At 43.7% G+C, this 22205-nt stretch overlaps 1 protein-coding gene and 1 long non-coding RNA gene across 4 annotated transcripts in view; one reads left to right on the top strand and one right to left on the bottom strand.

Annotated features, from left to right (window-relative positions):
• The window catches only part of CKMT2 (creatine kinase, mitochondrial 2), a 36773-nt gene that overhangs the window by 5170 nt on the left and 9398 nt on the right, over nt 1-22205 (top strand). Inside the window, exons 2-9 of one of the 2 annotated variants that reach the window (XM_049649735.1) lie at nt 12041-12212; nt 13876-14074; nt 15425-15520; nt 15898-16119; nt 18230-18315; nt 19184-19307; nt 19996-20130; nt 21269-21394. In XM_049649735.1, coding sequence (XP_049505692.1) covers nt 12061-12212; nt 13876-14074; nt 15425-15520; nt 15898-16119; nt 18230-18315; nt 19184-19307; nt 19996-20130; nt 21269-21394 — 1140 coding nt within the window. In that variant the 5' untranslated portion in view covers nt 12041-12060. Of the gene's footprint in view, nt 1-11936; nt 12213-13875; nt 14075-15424; nt 15521-15897; nt 16120-18229; nt 18316-19183; nt 19308-19995; nt 20131-21268; nt 21395-22205 lie in introns of those variants that run through there. The other variant, XM_049649734.1, reaches the window with a different exon arrangement.
• The window catches only part of LOC125935791 (uncharacterized), a 36716-nt gene continuing 34635 nt past the window's right edge, over nt 20125-22205 (bottom strand). The window contains exons 3-4 of one of the 2 annotated variants that reach the window (XR_007461792.1): nt 20970-21076; nt 20125-20244 (exon numbers count right to left, since the gene is read on the bottom strand). This is a non-coding gene — a long non-coding RNA (uncharacterized LOC125935791). The remainder of the gene's footprint in view (nt 20245-20969; nt 21077-22205) is intronic. The other variant, XR_007461791.1, reaches the window with a different exon arrangement.

The following is a 22205-nucleotide window of genomic DNA, read 5'->3' on the forward strand; positions in this document are numbered from 1 at the left end:
TAAATATAAATATAAATATAAATATAAATATAAATATAAATATAAATATAAATAAATATATATACGGACCACACCATTCATCCTTTGGCAGACCCTGGGTTGTTTCCATATTGTGACTGTTGTGAAAAATGCTCTAATGGACACAAAGATGCAGATGGCTCTTTGAGATACTGACTGCATTTCCTTTGAACATATAACCAGCAGTGGGAATGCTGATTATATCGTAGTTCTATTTAATTTTTGAGTTATCTACATACTGTTTTCCATAGGGGCTATACCAATCCGTTTACATTCCCACCAACAGTGCACAAAGGTTCCCTTTTTTCCACATCCTCACAAATAGTTACATCTTGATTTTATTTTATCTTTTTTACTGAAGTATAATTAACATACAGTGTTATATCAGTTTCCGGTGTACAAGATGATTCAACAATTCAGTACATTGCTCTGTGGTCATCACAATAAGCGTAGTCGCCACCTGTCACTAAACAATGTTATTAGTATTATTGACTATATTCCCTATGCCGTACTTTTCATCTCTGTAACTTATTTCATAACTGAAATTTTGTACCTCTTAATCCCCATCATGTATTTCATCCATCCCCCACCCATCTCCCTTCTGGCAACTACCAGTTTGTTCTCTGTATTTAAGAGTCTATTTGTTTTTGTCTCTTTTTTCTTGGTTCAGTTGTTTTATTTCTTCAGTTCCACATATAAGTGAAATCGTGTGGTATTTTTCTTTTTCTCCCTTACTTATTTTGCTTCACATTATTAGGTCCACCCATGTTGTTGCAGATGGCAAGATCTCCTGCTTTTTTATGACTGAGTAATATTCACACACGCACGCGCGTGTGTGTGTGTGTGTGTGTGTGTGTGTGTGTGTATGTATACACACCTCTCCTCTTTATCCATTCATCTATTCCTGGGCAGTTGGGTTGTTTCCATATCTTAGCTATTGTAAATAATGTTGCAATAAACATGGAACTACACATATCTCTTTGAATTATTACTTGTTTTCTTTGGGTAAATACCCAGTAGTAAAATTACTGGGTTCTGTGGTATTTCTATTATCAGTCTTTTGAGGAACTCCCATACTATTTTCCACAGTGGCTGTGCCAATTTGCATTCCCACCAACAGTGCACCAAGGGTTCCTTTTTCTCTACATATTTACCAACACTTGTTATTTCTTGTCTTTTTGATTATAGCCACTCTGATACATATAAGGTGCTATCTCATTGTGGTTTTGATTTGCATTTCCCTTATGATTAGTGATAGAACATCTTTTCATGTGTCTGTGGGCCATCTGCATAGCATGGATCTTTATTTAGTGGTCTCCACAGAAACAAAATTTCTGATTTGGAGTAGCTAAGTGTAATCATCCTGTAGAAAAGGTCCTGCTCTCCAGCCTCGGGGTGCCCTGGGCAAGCAGCAGACCTACGAAGTCCCTGTAGATGGGGCCGAGAAGGAGAAGATATCAGGTCAGGGCTGAAGAAAATGAGCGTGCCTGGGAGGAAACTACAGTTACCAGAAGGGTTCCAGTCTGGAGGGCAGAAACAGCGCATCCCTGAAGGACCAGGCATCCTTGGGACAGTGAGGAGCCTAGGGACAAGGCTCAGTCTTGGCTGTGCAAACCCAGGAAAACCATAGAAGACAGCCTGACCCAGAAAGTGGCCTGAGAAAGCACCCTGGGAAGAACCTTATGTGGCTCCAGGCAGGCTCCACAATCATCCCCTTGGCCTTCCCAGGTCACTGGTGGGTGCTTTCTGTGTGTTCAGTTGGTAACCCTGTCAGTCGTAAGGAGTGAAGAAGCCCTCAGACCACTTCCCTGGGACAAAGCTGGGCTGTTTGCTGAGGTGAAGGGACAATGTTCTCAAACACAGTGGCAGCAGGTAGGGGTAACCTCTCAAAAGTAGCACAAAGTAATATTAACAAAAGTGGATACATGTTCAGCCCTTAATAAGTGCCAGATACTGTTGTCCAGGTTGCACATGGACTTCCTTTTGAATCCTTTCTCATTTTTATTATTATTTTCATTTTGTATTTGAGAAAAGTAAGACTTGGAAAGCAAAGTAAACCTTTCTCAAGACAGTAGAGAATTGTAAGTGGCAGAGCTGGATATAAATCCAGGATTCTGGCTTCAGAGCCTCCAATCACGATACTACACCTGTGTCTGTTGTCACTAGTTCCCTGTCACTCTCTGGTGTCCAAACAGGGCCTGGGTGAGCACCCAGGAAGGCTGAATGAGAGGATTTAGAAACAGGGTGGATAGCTGGACAATTGCCATCCTTTCCAGACTAGACCTCTCTTATAAGCCCTCAATCACATTGAAGGACATTCCCTCTAGGGGTGCCTGGCTGGCTCAGTTGGTAGAGCATGCAACTCTTGATCTTGAGGTTGTGTGTTCAAGCCCCATGTTGGGGGTAGAGCTTACTTTAAAGAAAGGAAAGAAAGAAAAGAAAGACATTCCTTCAAGAATACATCACAGACCCCTTCTGTTCAACCTGATCGTCCTGTCTTTGCCTGACCCCAAGGCTGCTCCCCAGCCAAGATTCCCAGTCAAGTGAAATTCTCAAGTCAGAAGAAATTCTCAGTCCACACCTGATTGGTCAAAAAAGCCCTGTGGTCCCACGCACTAAGCATCTTGGAAATTCTGCCATGTATCTCCATGAAACCTTCCCTACCACCATGGGGAGAAGCCTGGAGAGTCTCCTGCTTAGTTTATTCCAGGACACTAGGACATCATTTCCCTGCCTCTAGACCCCTTTCCCTTCCTCACCAATTTAGTAACATCAGCCACAAGAACTTTTTTTTTAAGTTTATTTATTTATTTTGAGAAAGAGATGAGCAGGAGAGGGTCAGAGGGAGAGGGAGAGTCCAAAGCAGGCTCTGCACTGTCAGCACAGGGCCTGACGCAGAGCTTGAACCCACAAACCGCGAAATCATGATGTGAACTGAAATCAAGAGTCAGATGCTCAACCAACTGAGCCACCCAGGCACCCTGAGCCAGAAGAACGACTAATGCCTTTATGTCAGTATTTGTGCTAAGGGCTCATTTAATCCTCACAAAACCTCTATGAGTAGGGCCTATGATTAGCCTTATTGTACAGGTGAGGAAACTGAGCAACACTTCTCAAACAATTTGTGGCAAAAGCTGTTATTAATATCTAATCCATAGTACACCAATACATTTGTAAAACACAATAAGGCACAATTACTAGAAAAATAAAAGACCCACAAAATACCAGCTTGAATTTTCTTCATTAAAATTTCTCTATCAATGTGTCATAAGTGTTCTAAATGCTTACTCTCAGTTTCTATACTTCTCTCATCATGAAATGGCTTAACAGTCCACAGACCACACCTTGGCAGTGTTAGTCTGGAGCCAACCTTCCATAAATCTAATAAAATTATTCCTCTGCGAAAAACCCTGTCCTTTGACCATCTCAGAATCAAGTTCCAGGTTTCACAGTGACGTTCTTCTTGTTCTGGCTTCTACAGCTCTCTCTGCAGTCTCTACCCCTGCCTTTGACCTCCCTGGCTGCCCACTGCCCTCATGACTCCCTGCCTCTGCATGTTCTCCTCTGTCTGCAGTGTCCTCCTGGCAAAGTTACATCCCCAGAGGTTTTTCACCTTCTCCAGAAAAATCATCCTGATCCTCCAGCAGACTTGGGTCTTCTCCCCTGTTAATTCTCTTTGCTCATGTCACTTGTGATTATAATCTGTTTTTACAATGATCTCTCACTCTGTCTCTCGTACCAGACCATGAGCTTCGGGAGGCCAGCCCCAGTATCTGACACAGGAATTGATTCTCTAATGTTGTTCAATGGATGGATAGTCAGACAGGTGGACAAACGGGTGGATGAATAAATGAGATTCAAGGCTAGCTCTCAGGCTGCAGTGTGACCCTCTCCACTGCATTCACACTTTGCATTGGTCACTCACTGAGGGGTTGGCCTTGACCTCATTCGGATGTGTCCCTCAAAGCTACAGGTGTTCTAGAATGTAGAATCAGTCAAGGTTGTCCCTAAATCATGGGGTTTTCCTTGGACCTTTGGGGATAGGCAGCCACCACAAATCCTAGGCAGACTGAGTCCCAGTTTAATTCAACTCTAGAAATTTTAGGGCAATTATTTTCCATAGAGTCCCTCCAAAGCCCAATTTAGGTTAGTGATATTGGCCCAGGATGCTGGGTCTTCATCCTGATGATTCTGGACCCAGGCAGAGAACAGGGGTATAGTTAGCCTTGATTCCTGTCTCCCTTTCTACAACATTCAAAGGTAGATTAAGTCTCATGTGTACTAAGGGCAATGGCCATTCTCCCACTTGGAAGATGCCTGGAAAGCAGCTGGCCAGAAAGAGGCAATGCATGCAGGCATCCACAGCCATGTTTATGCACGTGGGTGTGCAGTGTTGGTCATTGTTTTTGCTCTGATCCTTTGTGGTTTGTGACCTGGTACCAGTCACAGGGCAGGCAAGGGCAAGAAATACCTTGGTCTGAATAACACAAGACAAGTACATTGTAGCTGAATGGTGTGGTCCCAAATCAGACTGTGGTCTCCCAGGAGCTCCCAAGGGGCTCTGGCTTCCCTGGTAGAACACCTCTCCCATGACTTATAGTGGCCCAGGAATGGTGCTGCTTAAGAGCATAGACTGTGAGAACAAACTGCTGGCCTTGAATTCCAGGAGCAAGTTATGTTACCTTTCTTTACCTCCATTTGCCCATCTGTAAAGTGGGGATAATAAGAACATCAACCGGAGCACCTGGGTGGCTCAGTTGTTTGAGCTTCTGACTTCAGGTTAGGTCATGATCTGGAGGTTCATGAGTTTGAGCCCATACCATCAACATGGAGCCCCAAGTACAGATTATTATCCCCCAAGCAAAGATTCTCTCTCTCTCTCTCTATTTCTTTCTCTCTGCCCCTCCCTCTAAACAAACAAACTTAAAAAAAAAAAAAGAGCATCAACCTCATGAGTCTGTTGTGAGGATTGAATGGGCTAATAGCCATAAAGCCCAGTACATGAGTGCTACATAGGAGTTTTCTCCTCAGACTCTGAGCTCTGTAAAACCTGTCCCATAATAAACACTTAAATATTTATCAAACAAAATAAATAAAAAGATACCTATCATCACCACCTCATCATCCTGTCTTCCCTCTCCCTTCATCGCTCCTCACTGTGACTTCTCTCCACCTGAAGCACGTCAGTGTCATTCACAGTGACTCTGACCCACACCACCGGACTACTTCTGGGAGTTCGCTGTCAAGATGTTCCTGGAGGGTGGAAGAAGCATTGAGCGTACACCCTTTGGTTCTGCTTTCCCTCAGGGGTGCCCAGAATGATGCCTGTGTGTTGGTTGGCAATTTGGCCGTGAGCTCCCTGTGGAAACCCTGACTGAGAGAAACCATTCAGTGTCCCTAAGAAACCGTGAAGGACCAACGCAGCTGGAACTGACTAGCAGCTACATTCCTTGGGAGACCAGAGGTTGGCTCCATCCAAACGTACTGTAGTTTTGATTATTAAATCTTATAAGTAAAAACACGATCTTCATTTAAATGAGTGCCTACTAAAACTCTATATGTACTTTACCTTCATCTGTGTGACCTTGAGCTGTTTGTTAACCTCTGTCTTTGAGTTCCCTCATCTGTGACATGGGGCAAGATATTTGGTCCTCAAGGCTATTGTGGAGAAAGTACCTGGCCCTTAGACATACTCCCTAATTTTGATTTGCCCCCCTTATTAAGACATGGGAAAATTTTCAGTAATTATGTAACAGTGAAATGGGTTGCTCTGGGAAGTGGTGAGATGCCCTGCTCTGCTGGTGTTGAAGGAAGGCTGAGGGGAAGGGGGTGCCTGCACTCCGGCCAACTACTGAAGTCCCTTTGACTCTGAGTCTCCATGTTCATTCTCTCACTTAGCATTTATGGCAAACCTTCATGCACAGGCCAGTGGGCTTGAGAAGCAAGATTTGTGACCTCGTCCTATGGTCATTGGGTCTTGTCTCTATGAAGTGTGGGATCAGTTCTGAGGGATGTCCACCCTTGGCTGGAGCCCTGCTGAGCTGCTGACACAGTACTCCCCCACCCATAGGAAGGGGAGAAAACAAAATTATTGCTTCCTAGTGAAAAAAAGGGAAAGAGCCCCTCCCCTTTTTTAAGAGCATTTTCTTTAGAAAACTTGTAAGTTCTTTCTCTGTCCCTTTGAGATATATATAAATCTTATTAAGAGTAAGCAAGGATCCATCCAGTTTTACAACCTAGAAATGTTTTTCTTGAGGGCCTGGGAGCATTTCTTTGAAATGTATACATCAAGAAGGATAGGCCCCTACCTCCCAGTCTCAAGATGCCAGGCTTCAAGTTGTAAAACTACCTGCTGTCATAGCAACAAGAGAAGCTTATTTTTCTTTTGGATAGAGGCAATTAGCTAACACAAATGGCCACCCCAGTTTGAGATGAATTTAGAACAAGCTCTGTGTGACAAATAATGCTGTTACGTCCTCTTACTTGAGTTACCTCGAGAGCATGTATGTAACGGCCGTATCTGCATGGCTCAATAAAAGGGTGAGATTTGGTTCTGTTTTTGCAACGTCTTTTAGGAGACTGCTTGTGATATGTATCACAGTCTGGCTTAGTGCATAGTCAGCAATAAATTTCTTCTCTTTCTTTCATATAATTTGTGGAGAGGCATTTCTGGATGACAGATTTTAGTTAAATTTCCCTAACACCCAGCACTGGCTCCTCGTCTGCCGTCTCCTTCCCCGCCTGCCTGCTCAGTCAGAGAATTCCTGCTGGAAGGAAGAGAATGTATGTTAAGCTTCTTGCTCTGCTGGGAGGCTTTGCCTGTTGTCTGTGGGACAGCCTCTACTGGATCTCCCTTGGAAACAGCTGAAGTCAGGCTCAATTGGCTCTGAGAACTCAGTCGGTTATGGCAGAGAGATCAGAGGCCTGCACTGGGCTCCTCTCCTCACGGGCAGCTTGTAGAGACCAGGAACTTGAGCAAGGAAATGCTGAAATCCAGCCTACTCGTCTCGCTTGGTTGGTTTTATGATAGGATTTCAAAAGCAATGGCTGAAATGGATGTGTTTCATATAAGTAGACTTTTTTTTTTTTCCTTAAGTTTTGACCCAGGAAGCTAGCTTACAAAATTGATTCTAAGTTGGCTTGGATACCAGGCCTGGGGCTTCATAGCAAATTAAAAGTGCAAATTACTTGGGAGCAAAGGAGCCAGGCAAGAGGGGTAAAGTGCCTTTGGGAACAGCCCAAGGTAAAGGGTCCATTCCCTTAGAACTACATGCATTGTCTGAAAGGACATAAACAGGAGGCTGGTAAGATTTCCTCCTCCTGGAAATCAGGCAAAGCACTGCTCACAAATAATTAAGTCAGAGAAGAAATGTTTATTGAGCAGCTATTATGTTTAAGGATCCCATCATTAAGGATTTTGGCCATCGGCTGGGAAGGCATTGCTAACATAGTAAGCAGTTCCTTAACATGCCAGGAGATTTATGACAGTTGAGTTCACTAACAGGTGTCAAAAAACTATGTAGCATACGTGCGGATGAATGAGCAGCCCACGAGGGCTTTGGAAATTCAGAGAGAAAGCAGTCACCTTGGGCTAGAGGGGCACAGAGAAGTTTTGTGCAGACTGAGGCACCAGGCTATGGTTCAGTCAGGAGAAAGATGGACAGTAAAGTCCAAATTAGAGGGGCAGTAAGAAACAATACTTTAACCAAACAGTAATGATTTTACAAAAACAAATTTGTGTAGTTTATTGCATTATCACAAAACCACATATAAGTAAACTGATATTTTAAAATATATCTTATTTTATATTATATATATATAGACACTAGAATATTAGATATATGGTATAATATTATATCTATATTACAGAGATTGGTACTGAGATCTACAGCTCTCAACCTGAAAGTCAGGCTGGGGCACTGTGTGTGGTGTTTGGGGCACCCATGACAGTCCCTGACTGTGTGTGTACGTGTGCCACGTGAGCTGTCCCAAAATTCCTAATGAGTTTATTTAGTTGACATTTGTGCCTCTCCCCCCAAATAAGTCAGGATTCCTCTCCCAGGGAACACTGGCCACTGAATATCATAACGCTGAGGGAAGGTGGCTTCTAAACTTCTGTTGCCTGTGTTCCTGTGCCCATTTGCTCAGCTTTCTGGCCTCACATTCCCCACTCTATCCACTTAGTTGACGCCCGCATTCTCATGTGGATCCCGGCAGCCTCAGAGTGGCTTCCTACCCCAGCAAGAAGCTTACAATTCATTTATGAAATAATGCTACTGGGAGCCTACCAAGTGCCAGGTGCTGTGCTAAGCAAGGTGATGCAACCGTGAGCATAGGAACCAAGTTCCTTCCTTTGGGGGTTTATAATTTATTTGGGGGAGATGGTCAATAAAAAAGAAAACAGATAAAATAATTATAGGTGGGGATGAGTGCCAAGATGGAAACAGACAGGGTATTATTCAGAGAAACTGGGAATGATGCCGAATTTCAAGCAAGCTGTCAGGCAAAAAGAAGAGCAAAAACCAAAACCTTAAAGTGGATCCCTCTCTCCCTGTGGTGAGGGTGTCTGAATGCGGAGGCCTTTGTCCGTGGAGAAGCACCACAGCTGCTCTGGCCCCTCATCTCCTGTCTCCAGCCATCTCTTCACAGAGCAGTTCGGTATGTTACACTAATGCTTGGGGCATGGAGAGAACCAAAAAAATTAAAAAGCTTTGCAAGGAAGCCTCAGATTTTTTTACACGTCAAACTTTTGTCCTGATGGTGTCACAAGATATACTGACTTATAAAATGACCATGTTCAGAAACTAGGCAAAGCCAAATAGTGACCACTTTGGTGGACATGGATTATCTCTTATATACCTTTTTCCAGCTTATTTATGCCACATCTTACCTACCATTTTATCATCTGTGTAGGTAACAAATCCAGCCTCTTCTAAGTAGAGGCTTCAGCTGTAGATAGTGCTTATGCAATATTTGGGGCCTTCTGGGTAAAGTAAAGCAATGTTCTTCCTGCGTAGCTTTAAAAAAATTTTTTTTCAATGTTTATTTATTTTTGAGAGACAGAGACAGAGCATGAGCTGGGGAGGGGCAGAGAGAGAGAGAGAGAGAGAATGAATCCCAAGCAGGCTCCGCCCTGTTAGCACAGAACCTGACGCAGGGCCCGAGCTCACAAACCGCCAGAATCGGACTTGAGCTGAAATCATGAGTCGGATGCTTAACCGACTGAGCCACCCAGGCATCCTGAGGAAAAAATGGTTTTAATGCAAGCCTGGCTCTGGCTCTTTGGGGAGCAGCTGTACCCAGGGTCCCCAGGCTATTCAATGAGACCCTTGGCTCAATCTCACTCCCAAGTGTATCAATTGGGACCTCAACCGTGAAATTCATTGTTCCTGCGTGTCTTGAAGTGAACGACATAGAGTCAATGAAGTTCGAATCTTCACTAAAACTTTGTGTCAGAATCACAGAAAGAGCACTGAGGACTTTGAGCTCCAGGATTGCTTTGCTTGCTGCACCCAAAGCTTCTGCAGGATTACTGGCAGGGATCCTACGCCATTGCTCGGACAGGAGTACGATGTTGGAACTCTTGGATGTAAATTAACGTTATTTCCAAAACCAGAATCTAGATAAGATGACACTTCAAACATTAATATTCTGAGTCAGACACCCTCCTACACCTCATCCTCACAGGAAGGCCTTTGAAGACAACTGGTTGTCAATTGGCTACACACAGACACCATTCCCTCCCCTTCCTCCTGACTCTGCTCAAGATTTATCTTCTCAGGGTGCCTGGGTGTCTCAGTCAGTTGAGCGTCTGACTTCGGCTCAGGTCATCATCTCATGGTTCATGAGTTCCAGCCCCGCATCAGGCTCTCTGCTGCCTGCACAGAGCCTGCTTGTCCCCTCTCTCTCTGCCCCTCCCCTATTTGTGCTCTTTCTCTCTCTCAAAAATAAATACACATTAAAAAAAACCTGACCTTCTCAAACAGACTCTGATGTATGTGCATGCATATTTGTGTAAGAGCAAATTAAGGAAAGAAAAATAAAGATGACATTTGAGTCAACCTCAGAAACAGATGCATTTCTTTGTTTGTCTGAACTGTCCTAGCTTATTTTTTGGCCCATATATTGCTTGAAAAGCATTTGGACAAAGCTTCTTTTACTTTGACGAGTTCTCTGATAAATCTCAGAGATGACAGCATTGCCTTTCTGCTCAGGGAGTAGACTGGAGGGTGTGGACAAAGGTGAAACAGACCCTAAAGATGGAGGTTAGTGTTGCCTGCCACACCCGAGGGTCAGGAAGTATCAGTGCAGTTCTTGGAGAAGCCCTCACCTACTCTTGGATAGAGACCAATAATAATAGCCCAGGTTGTGTGATGGGATTAATGTTGGGCCATTACAAATCCCTAGGACATCTTGAAGAATGGCCCATTTCTCTTGCCTATTGATTAATAAAGTGATTGCTGTTGTCTTTAAGACTTAGGGAATTGTTTTGAGGCATTAGCATAGAGGAAAGGCTCTCTGATTTCCTGGGCTAAAAAAAAAAAAAAAAAAGTCCTCACTTTTTTCAAGGACTTTGGTGCCTTTTGTTGAGACGTTCAAGTTTCCCTATAGTATTGCTTAAAATGATGTTAAATAGAGACTTCCAGGTGGAGACCCTGGAAGCATAAAAAGTTCAGACTGATCCCAGTTCCCAAAATGCAATCGTGGAAGAGAGTGGATCTCCAAAGTGAATTGTGTGTAAGCCATGTCACCCTGACCTTATTAAAAGTCTGTCTTCCATTGGGTGGCCCAGGGTTTCAGCCACAGCCGTACAGTGGGCTCTCTGCACCATCCAACCCAGCTAAGCTTGGAGGATCTTGAAACAGAGTCTCTGGAACCTTCTCAATTTTAGGGAAAAAATTTCGCACTCCATGTATGTGGACATCCTAGAGATCAGTATAATGCAAGAGTACTTAGAGTGACCTGCTCTATTGCTCTCTACTCAACAACCCATATTAAAAAGCTCCCAGCTGGGTGATGATGGATTAACTGGTCATTCTGATCTCTGGGCAATAGCACACACAGCAGGGTATCTGTTTGGGCATGTGCTTATCCTGATTTTTATTCTTTGTTGATATCATGTAATTACTTGTTTAGATGTATATATGTTTTCCCCATTTTGTCTGTATCTCAGTCTGTCCTTCTATTGTCTGCTTTTCTATTTCCTAAAGTATGTATTTTAGTGGCTCCTTTGTTATTGATCTACGCTTTCTTTTCATTCTCATTTTTGAAAGATAGTTTGATTCTGTTGGCTCCTAATTCCTCTTTGTGTGCTTGATCTTTGAGGGCTTGTTGGTTGATCTTCATCTATCTGTAGGAACCCAGAGCCTACACTGAGTATACTTTCCTGATTATGCTCTGCTGGAAGCCAGGGATGCGGGGGGGGGGGGGGGGGGGGGGGGGGGGGTTGCTGACCTTGGACCACTTTAGCTCCTCTCAAGGGTCCTAATTCACTAGGGGAGTCACAGATGGAGCTCTCCAACTCACTGCTGGTATCCCAACCTTAGTGCTCAGATGGACAACCGTCCTCAAGATAACCCAAACCTCCTGGCTTGTTATTTGGAGCTGTGACACCATCTCATTTGGGGTGACTGGAGTAGGAGGGTAGTCCTCAGAGATGTATTCTTCCAAGCCCAGGAACCTGTCTTACGCAGGCTGTCCTCAGTGTGCAATGGCAGGGTCTGACGGAGCACCTGGTGTGTCAAATAGCCAGAAACAGAAACTCTGTTCTTTCTTTTTTTCTGTATTATTACCGGAGAAAATGGCACGGACTTGAGGCAGTTTGACATTCACAATGTCTAAAACTACTCAGATTTCCCCAACCAGTGTAAAGGGGTGTGGGCAAGGAAAGAAGAAAGAGAAACACAAAGCAAACCAAAAGAGAGGTGATGGCTCCTGAAGTTCTTTCTCTTGCCTGGTGGTCTCTGTGCTATTGTAAGTGTCTATCCCATGAGGCTGTCTAATCCCGTGTCTCTGCTTCCAGACACTCATCCAAGAGGAAGGATGGCCAGTGTCTTCTCTAAGCTGCTAACTGGCCGCAATGCTTCTCTGTTACTTGCTACCATGGGCACCGGTGCCCTGACCACCGGCTACCTGCTGAACCGGCAGAACCTGTGTGCTGAGGCCCGGGGGCAGCACAGGCTGTTCCCACCAAGGTAAGTCCTTTGGATTTAAAAAAAACCCCAAGTGTCAGCCAGAAATATGCTTTCCCCTGCTGGAAACTGTCAGCAAGGGTCCCTCTTTTTGCTTTTGAGAATGATTAAATCAGACTAACAGTTTTTTTTTTTTTTTAATTTTTTTTTTTTTAACATTTATTTATTTTTGAGACAGAGAGAGACAGAGCATTAATTGGGGAGGGTCAGAGAGAGGGAGACACAGAATCCGAAACAGGCTCCAGGCTCTGAGCTGTCAGCCCAGAGCCTGACATGGGGCTCGAACTCACGGACCGGAGATCGTGACCTGAGCCGAAGTCGGACGCTCAACCGACTGAGCCACCCAGGCGCCCCAGACTAACAGTTTTAAGACTCACTAAGCACAGTGACCTGTGGTGAACTCAAGGAAGTACAGTGTCTTCATTCCTGCCCACAACTTGTGGTCTAGTTCAACAGCAATAATAGTAATAATTAACCTTTACTGAGCATCTTTGTGTGTTAAATGCTATATATGGAGTATCTACTTTATTCATCTTTGCATCCCTTTGTGATAAAGTGGAGGCTTAGAAAAATTAAACAGTGCCCAATTTCACACAGCTAGTGTGGCCGAGTGCAAATCCGATGACCCCGATTCTAGATCTATCCATCATCCACTGCTGTCCCATCTTCTGGAAAATGAGGCTCTAGTACTTATATGAAGCATCAGCTTTAAAGGACACCGCACAGGGCAAGTGGGGGAATGGCATGAAGACGGACATGTTTTCTTGGCCCTTGGAACCTTGCCATGAATGAGACTGCACACACGGCATAGAGCTGGTGTGCAGTGGTGACTTGAAGAGGCTCCGCGTGGGCAGGTATGGAAGAGAGAGACAAGGAAGACCCGATGTTTCGCTCAGACATTCACTGGCTCTTGTGGGAATCAGAATCTCTGAGGGAGTCATCATCACCCACCATGTACTTCAGGAATTCCTAAAGGCGATTCCTTGTGTTTGAGCCCGTGATAGTCCGGAATCCCCTGTCTTCAACCAGTACACATCCTAGCAAAAGATTTTATTTCACATCATTTCTTTCTGTGTACTGTTCCAACAGATATGTACTGAATGCCTATTTCAGTAGCCAGGCACTGTTCTCAGCAACGCAGGAGTGTCTGCTGTCCCGGAGCTTGCGTCGTAGGTAGAGGACAGATAAATTACTGAATGTTTATGTAGCTCCATTTGCAGGTTTCTAACCTCTCTACCACAGACCGAAGGGACCAAAATGTGGCTGTTGTGTTTTAACAAAACTTTTGAGTTAAAAAAAAAAAAAAAAAAAAAAAAAAAGTTCGCATAGGATTTCCACTTATTTTGTCATTTTCACTCTGCTCTTTTTTTTTTTTTTTTTTTTTAGTATATGTGCTGCCGAAGCGAGCACTTCACTCTGCTCTTTACACGAACCTAAGGCAGAGTTCTGTGGGCTCCTGCAGCCGGCATCTTGGAATCCTTAAGCGGGGCCAGGTCCCTTTGTCTGGCTGTTCAGGGGACTGTGTTTTCCCTTTTTTATCTGTCTTACTTAAGTCTTGACTCCTGGTTAAAGAGAGCCTGGGGGAAGGATGGCCAGAAACAAAGCACTTTCCTAGGCCGCTTCCCTCAGGCACTGCTCACTGAAAGCCTCTCTCGTCTGCGTGCAGTGCGGACTACCCTGATCTGCGCAAGCACAACAACTGTATGGCCGAGTGCCTCACCCCAGCCATCTACGCCAAGCTCCGCAACAAGGTGACCCCCAATGGCTACACCCTGGACCAGTGTATCCAGACTGGAGTGGACAACCCAGGCCATCCCTTCATAAAGACTGTGGGCATGGTGGCTGGTGACGAGGAGTCCTATGAGGTAAAACTATTCGCTGCTGATTCGAAAGTGGGGGAGATGCTCTGGGTCCCAGAGTTCTCCTCTTCTCTGTGGGTTCCTGTTCTGCCTGCTCAGGAAAGGTCCCATAAAGGGCAGCCAGCGTCAGCAGAACAGCTGGAATGTTCTGGACAAGGAGGTCTGTAGCTTCCCAGGGACAAGGCTTCTTTTGCTGCCCCTCTAGTATCCCACCCCTTGGAGGAATGAGTTGCATGACAGCGTGCTCAGAGACTGTCAAGGGGATGAACTGGTACAGAAAAAAAAATCTTGTAATTGGTGATGTACATTTACCAGTATAACATTGGGGAATCGTGTGTTTGTGGCTAGACTTTATTGAGGAAGGAGGATGGTCTCTGTCTTTAGTTTTGGAGTTACTGATTGCACAGTCACTGGAGTCTCGGCTATCGAGTTCACCAAGTCTCTCCGAGAAATCCCACCGTCCCAGTGTCCTCATCCCTGAGGCAGAAGCGTAGAACGGCCTGCTGCTAGTGCAGCTCAGCCACCACGCAGCCCTCTTCACAGAGCAGCCTCTCTGTCGCAGCAAATTGCAGGGAGACTTCTTTGTGTCCTTCTGTTGCAGGGAGCTGAAGGCAGTCCCCTGGGAAAACAGCTATCAAGAGGAGGGAGGGCATCTTCCTAAATAAACCAGACAGGTAGCTCACTCACATACAGCACTGCACTACTCTGGGCTCCCAGAGTTTCAGACTGGAGCTGGCTCCCTGGACCTAGCATGCTTCCCCACCCCTGGCCTGCCCACTTCCCATAGTTCCCAAATGTGGCAGGAACCCTATTAGGACTTCTCTTAATGTTATTTTCTTAAAGGATATATCTGAAGTTTTTATTAAAAAAAAAAAAAAAAAGAAAGAAAAAAAGATTTGGCACCAGATAGTTTGGGCTGGGGATGGACTTCATAGGGTGAGTGCTCCCAGATTTTCCCTGACTTTTGCTTGTAGTGCAGCTAGCTTTCCATGAATTTATTATGTTGCTTACACTCTAGAAACTGATCATCCCTTTGGACCACAAAACTGCTTGTGTCAGCTTCTTTGATCTCACAGAGACAAGAACTTGAGGAAAACCCTCAAATTTTAAACACAAGATTTTCTTGCTTAGTCTCATGGCAGTGAGTTTGGCAGAATCACTGGGAGGTGGTATAAGCCTATTATTATTATTGATAACCATCAATCCACTCACGCCCATTTCCTGCATGGTAGCCCTGAGAATTACAAAGGAGGGCATCAACTTTGGCCCTGAAGGTAGAAAGGGGTAAATGAAAGGAATGACCTTGCAATAGATGGACAAATTAAAGAGGAAACAGGTGCATCTTCCCTCCTCTAGGTGTTTGCTGACCTTTTTGATCCTGTCATCAAACTAAGGCACAATGGCTATGACCCCAGGGTGATGAAGCACCCCACAGATCTGGATGCATCCAAGGTAGGTTGCAGCCCCCTGTGTACTTTGCCGGGAAGCTGGCCTGCCAGAGCCTGAAGTGAGGAGCACCTGACAGGAGGGTGGTGTTGATCACTGAGAATTGTAAGCCTTTCCTAAAGGGTTTTTTTGTTTTGTTTTGTTTTGTTTTAAATCCCAAAGCTAGTGCGGTAAAGGATTCCAGATGGCATTGCATAAAGTAGCTCTGCCCCTTGTGTATAAGGCTCCGCCCCCATAATTCCAAAATGTGCTCAGCATGTCCTGCACTGTGCCTGAGGGCCCCCTGTAGGGGACCCTGAAGGTCAGAGGGTTGGAACCCACAGTGGTTGTAGCAGGACGGTAGTCCGCAGCTGGCTGTGGTAACCCTGCGCTCTGCTTGGCAGATCACACAGGGGCAGTTTGATGAGCGCTACGTGCTGTCATCTCGGGTGCGTACAGGCCGCAGCATCCGCGGGCTGAGTCTGCCACCTGCCTGCACCCGGGCTGAGCGGAGGGAGGTAGAGAATGTGGCCATCACAGCCCTGGAGGGCCTCAAAGGGGACCTGGCAGGCCGCTACTACAAGCTGTCTGAGATGACGGAGCAGGACCAGCAACGGCTCATAGACGTGAGTGGCCCTTGAACCACCTGGCCCTGCCTGGGGTGGGGATGCGCCCTGAGCTCTAGTTGGTACAGTGAGGCCTCACAGGAAGCCAGCTGGGACTTCATCTTGTTTAGTATAAGGAAGGAAGAGGAGGCCTTAAAACTGGAGATCAAGGGGCCCCTGGGTGGCTCAGTGGGTCGAGCATCTGACTTCTGCTCAGGTCATGATCTCATGGTTCATGGGCTCAAGCCTTGAGCTGGGCTTTGTGCTGACAGCTCAGAGTCTGGAGGCTGCTTCAGGTTCTGTGTCTCCTTCTCTCTCTGCCCCTCCCCTGTACCCGCTTTGTCTCTCTCCCCCAAAAATAAACAAACATTAAAAAAAATAAAAAATAAACTGGAGACCAAGCCACAAAAGTAGTCTGTGGTTACAATCTGCAGAGAAAACTCCAATAAGGAATTGGTGGGTTGGGGAGCCATGGGTGGGGGTTAATAGAGGATCGCCTTGCTTGTTGATAAATAGGAACAATTAAGTGTGGAAATCCTGTGTGTACCTGGAGGATGGTCTCCATTGACACACCCAAATAAAGTCCTGGAAAGTAAGAAAATCTGGAAAGGAAATTAGCCCTGACTCCCATTGGAGCCAGCTCTGAGATTCCTGCCGCCTCCATGAGTCCTCTAAAGCTTCACTCTAACACTGGGGAAGACAAAACCCAAGTCCTTATTTTCCCTTATTTTTTTTTTAGCACAGCTGAAAAAGGATGGCAATTTCAAAAGTAACTTTTTTTAAAGTCTATTTATTGAGTGCGTGCGGCGGGGGGGACATGAGCCAGGGAGGTGCAGAGAGAGGGAGAGAGAGAGAATCCCAAGCGGACAGTGCAGAGCCTGATGCAGGGTTCAATCCCATGAATCATGAGATGATGACCTGAGCCAAAATCAAGAGTCAGACACTCAACTAGACCGAGCCATCCAGGTGCCCTTCAAGAGTAACTTTTAATTAAACTCTAAGGAAAAGCAGAAACCAGTATCTGCCATTTCAGGACATGCAATGCCACAAAATAAGTCCCACCGCCAAACCAGATGAACTAGCGTGCTTGTCTCTACAGACCACAGTATCTTGGTCTCTGTAGCCATCAGGCCAACCCTCTGCTTGCTCTGTTAAGACAAGCCCAACTCTGCCTCAAGTAGCCACTTGAGGTTTCCAGCATCAGGTCACCAAGCCTGTTCTAATGTCTCCTACCCCTTTCACTCACAGATTATAAAGGGATTTCCCTCTCCATATTGTCTTTATTTCTTACTTCAATGTAATCATATTTGAATATTCATGTTCTTACTGTATACACACACTAAGAAAAATGCCAGTCTCTTGACACTGATTTTGATATGAAGAGTAGTATACTGTTGTTAAAGGCACAAACTTGGAAGTCCTACAGGTCAAGTTTGAATCTAGGCTCTGTCACTTCCTAGCTGCCTAATAGTAGGTAGGTTGTTTTTTTACTCTGAATCAGTTTTCCTCACTCATAAAATGATTATACTTGCCTCATAGTGTTGTGAGGATTGAAGAAAATTAAAAGTATATTAATTAATATGCAAGCACAGACTTGCACATAGTGACCACTAAATCAATGATACCTATTTTTAGTTACAAATTATTTTACATCTCTAATACTTTGTAGTAGAAGGAATGACAATAAAAGAACCAGGAATGCCAGACACATAGAGAGAATGGTGGCTGTGGGTAACAGACTTTTCAAGATAGTGTCCCTCACTCATGGCCTACTCTGTCAGGGCATAGCATTGGTGCTGGTGGGTAAACATAATCTATAGTGATTAAGTATTTCTGTCTGGGCTAAGCTAACGGTTTTCGGCCTTAGCTGTACACTAGAACCATCTGACGAGCTTTTAAAAATCCCACTGTTCAGGCCGCACCCCATAACAATTAAGACAGTCTCTGGGGGAGGGCAGGAACTGGGTATTAGTATTTTTTACAAAGCACCCAGATTATTCCAGTGGACAGCCAAGCCTGAGAACCACTGCCTGACAGACCTCAACCAAGTTGAAATTTGGCCGCGTAGCACTTGTCCTTGTGTCTGATCTCATCCATTTCTCCTTTCTGCTTTGTCCCTTTTGGCCTGCAGGACCACTTTCTATTTGATAAGCCAGTATCCCCTTTATTAACATGTGCTGGGATGGCCCGTGACTGGCCAGATGCCAGGGGAATCTGGTATGGACATAGCATTTTCACATTTGCAATGTGTGCAGAGGATTTCCTTCAGATCACCTGCTTGTCCTAACCTGCAGTTGACAGCATGCCTGGCTTGAGCTAAATGAAGAGAGTCTTTAGAAATTGTGTCTCTGTATAATACCAAAGTATTGTAATGTTTCTAACATGTGTAAGAATGTATGCTGGTTTATATGAATTATGCATGAGAAAAAGACTATTTTTAAGAAAAATTAGCTTCCTATTATTTGACCTCACAGAGAATCTGTTTCATGACATTAAAACAAAAGAGCAGAAAATGAAATATATTGAGGATTTAAGCAAAACCCTACAAGGAAGAATGGATATCGAGTATACACGTATTTTATCTTGGCCAACAGTCCTCAGTCCACTTTGATTCCTGTACTTTGGTAGGTTGTTATGATACTACCCAAAGGAGCGAAGTGTTCATGAGCACTTGCTCAGTGTGTGGGGACAGTAAGAATCTATGCAGCAAACATATGTGAAATCTTCTATACCCCAAACATCTTGGGCTGTAGATAAAAAAAAAAAATTAAGCAGCACAAGATTTTGGTTGAACTTATTAGGAGAATTAGTGTCAAAACCAAACGTTATTCATATTTGAATTATTGTCATCCATTATAATCTTGTTGGGCAAAAATATATCTTTAAGGGTTAGAGTTGGTCTTATTCTTCATTATGTCAAGGTAACATCATTTTGTACTACTTGTTCAGGCACAGTGGAAGAATTAGGGCCTTCTAGGAAATGAGGAAGGTGAAATGAAGCAATCAAGCTACAGAAGTAAAGGGAATTTTCATGTGTTGAAACAAATGTAGTTAATGTGCAACACCATATTTCTCTCTTCATTAGGCATAATTATGACAAGACATTTCTCATCTGGATTAATGAGGAAGACCATACCAGGGTAATCTCTATGGAAAAAGGAGGCAATATGAAAAGAGTATTTGAACGATTCTGTCGTGGACTAAAAGAAGTAAGATGTTATCAGAGATTTCTGAATATTCATTAAAATAAAATCACATTTTCATTCTTGAAAGAAGACACTATGATGAATTCCAAAATGGGGCTAATATTTTCTAGGAATTATGGCAATCTTTGGGGGTAGGATTACCGGCTAGTGCTTCAAAAAATAGGTGACTGTTTTTTTGTTACTAGTAAGTTCCTATGCTTCCCTCCCCAGTCCAGCATGTTTTAGGGAAAAGTCTGTGGATCTTAATTATTCTCCAATTTCTTTAACAGTGTTCTTATCTATTCTAAGCATAGAGACAGTATAGGATGTAACTATGTTCATAAGTAAACTGACCACAACCTTACCTGCTGAGAAATCCTATATTCTCCTATTCTCACATGAAAAATAGTAACAGCAACTGACATTTATTGAATATTTAGTTTGTGCTAGATACTGTATTCAATGCTTTACATGGTCATCTAATTTAATTCGATTGGACCATTTTAATATTTTAATATTTTAAATAGTATTTAAATACTATTAATATTTTAATACTATTTTAATAATAGCAATATCATTTTCTATTAAGGAAGTAATACAAATTTACGTAAATTTCATTCATGGCAAACATACAGTACACAAGTCTCTTCCTGGTGTTTGGGATGTAGTGAGTAGATGGATATTTAAGAGTTCCATTTGTTCATTGTTGTAGGTAGAACGCCTAATCCAAGAGCGAGGCTGGGAATTCATGTGGAATGAGCGACTAGGCTACATCCTGACCTGCCCTTCAAACCTTGGCACAGGATTACGGGCTGGTGTCCATGTTAGGATCCCCAAGCTCAGCAAGGTAATGTCATGTAGCCAATAGCCCTGTTGTGTTCCGTCAGGATAAGCTCAGGCATGCCTTCTTTGTGGAGGAAGAAATGGTCACTGATCATTCCTTAACCGTTACTTTCTGCACCTACAATAGAAAATAACAACAAAAGGTTAAGTTTACTTCAAAAGACACTTGTATCAGTTAGGACCAAAGGTTAAATGCTGTAAGAAAGAGATGTGGCTTCAAGAACACAGAGTTTAAATTCTCCTTCATGTTACAAGTCAGGATGGGCAGGCAGGCTGCTCTGCCCAGCCCCTTGGAGTTCCTTCCATCTCTGTCTCTCCTGGTATAGGGGTTTTCACACTTGAACCTGCAGACTCAAGGCTGGAGACTTGTAAAAACAGATAGCTTGGCTCACATGCAATATTTGCATTTTTAATAAGTTTCCAGGTGATGCTATGCTGCTGGTCAGGGAACGGTACCTTGAGGACCACTGTCTTAGTGTCCCCTTTGCATGGTCACAGTCAGGCTCATGTTCCAGCTTGTGCAAAGGGGAGAGAGGATGTGTGTCCATGTAAAGATTTAAAGTCTAGGCCTAGAAGTGTGCACATCACTTGTGTTCATTCCGCTAGTAAGAACTTAGCTAGTGGTTATTTCCTCAGCTCCATGTGTGTATTAGTAAGAAAAAGGATTCTGGTAGGCAAATACTACTAGCAAAACACATACTTTAAAACAATTTAAGAAAATGAGCTTCGTACCAAAAACAGAATGAAAATTATTCCAGTGTTAAGAAAGTTATTTGATGTGATTTAACTTCATGATTTTAATTATACAGTGAAAACTATTATACAGATGAATAATCAACTCACCAAAGCTGGCATCCAAATGTCAGAAGTGATACAGAAGTTAGTAACAGCTCTGCTACCTTCTGCGTGACTTTGATTAAGTTAATTCCTTTGAGCCTTGGTTTCCTCATCTGTGAAATGAGAATTAAAGCAATACCTACTTCATGGTATAAAGGTTTTAGCATAGTGGCCTGGCACATAGTAAGTATGAGCTTAATAAATACTGTTACTGTCTCTTACAGTACATCTTTTCTAAATGAATGTGCCAATGCTGGTGAATCTGTTGTGCTTCTTATGACACTCAGTATTGTCCCCTGTCCCAGGATCCACGCTTTTCCAAGATCCTGGAAAACCTAAGGCTCCAGAAACGTGGCACAGGTGGTGTGGACACGGCAGCAGTGGCAGATGTTTATGATATTTCCAACATAGATCGAATTGGTCGATCAGAGGTAACTAACATCTCTCTCACTTTCCAAACACAAGCTAAAAGTATTAGCCCAAGAGAAAAAGGGAATAGAGAAGTAGCCTAAAGAGCCTCGCCTTATTCACTAAAGGGCCTTGTCCTGAGTCCTGTTAGTGTTTCATTCCATAGTACCGTTCCTACATGGGAAGTAACTGCATAAAGGTAAGCACAGCATAAGCTGAGAATGTATAGGCGAGTAAAGGAGTTCACGGTGGGACTGTTGTCAGTCCCTCACCTGAGAGGTATTCCAGCAATCTTTCAGCATTAGGAGCTCAGTTATGCAAAAGGATGGTGGTATTTTATCACTGTCATATCACGGAACATGTATGCTCTCTGAGGGTGGTAAAATAGTGGAATTTTCTTTTGATTCTGAACTTACTTTGGTGAAGGCCACATGCTGCATTTTTATATCCTTGATAGTTTCTAAAATTTTATTTTTGGGGGCTAAAGATGGCAAATAATGTATACACTAGGTACATACAAGATTGTGCTCATAAAGTAAGATTCTGTGTATACATAGGATGAACAGCATTCATAAACTGTAGGTAGGCCGGGAGTGATACAGGAGACGAAGCATAAAGAACACACTTAGATAACATGCAGCTAAATCCTGATCCCCGTAAGTCATACCAATTTATCTGGATATAGTCCTATTGAACGTATTATGCCCATTATTAATTTAAAAGTCTCTTCCTCTTATAACATACAAATCTTAATAACTTATTGGCTGGTTATTAAATCTTTGCATTATTGATGCTCTTTCTTCTTCCTTGCCAGCTTTCAAATATTTCATTGCC

This window comes from Panthera uncia (genome assembly GCF_023721935.1).
Source record: "Panthera uncia isolate 11264 chromosome A1 unlocalized genomic scaffold, Puncia_PCG_1.0 HiC_scaffold_17, whole genome shotgun sequence".
Lineage (NCBI taxonomy): Eukaryota > Metazoa > Chordata > Mammalia > Carnivora > Felidae > Panthera > Panthera uncia.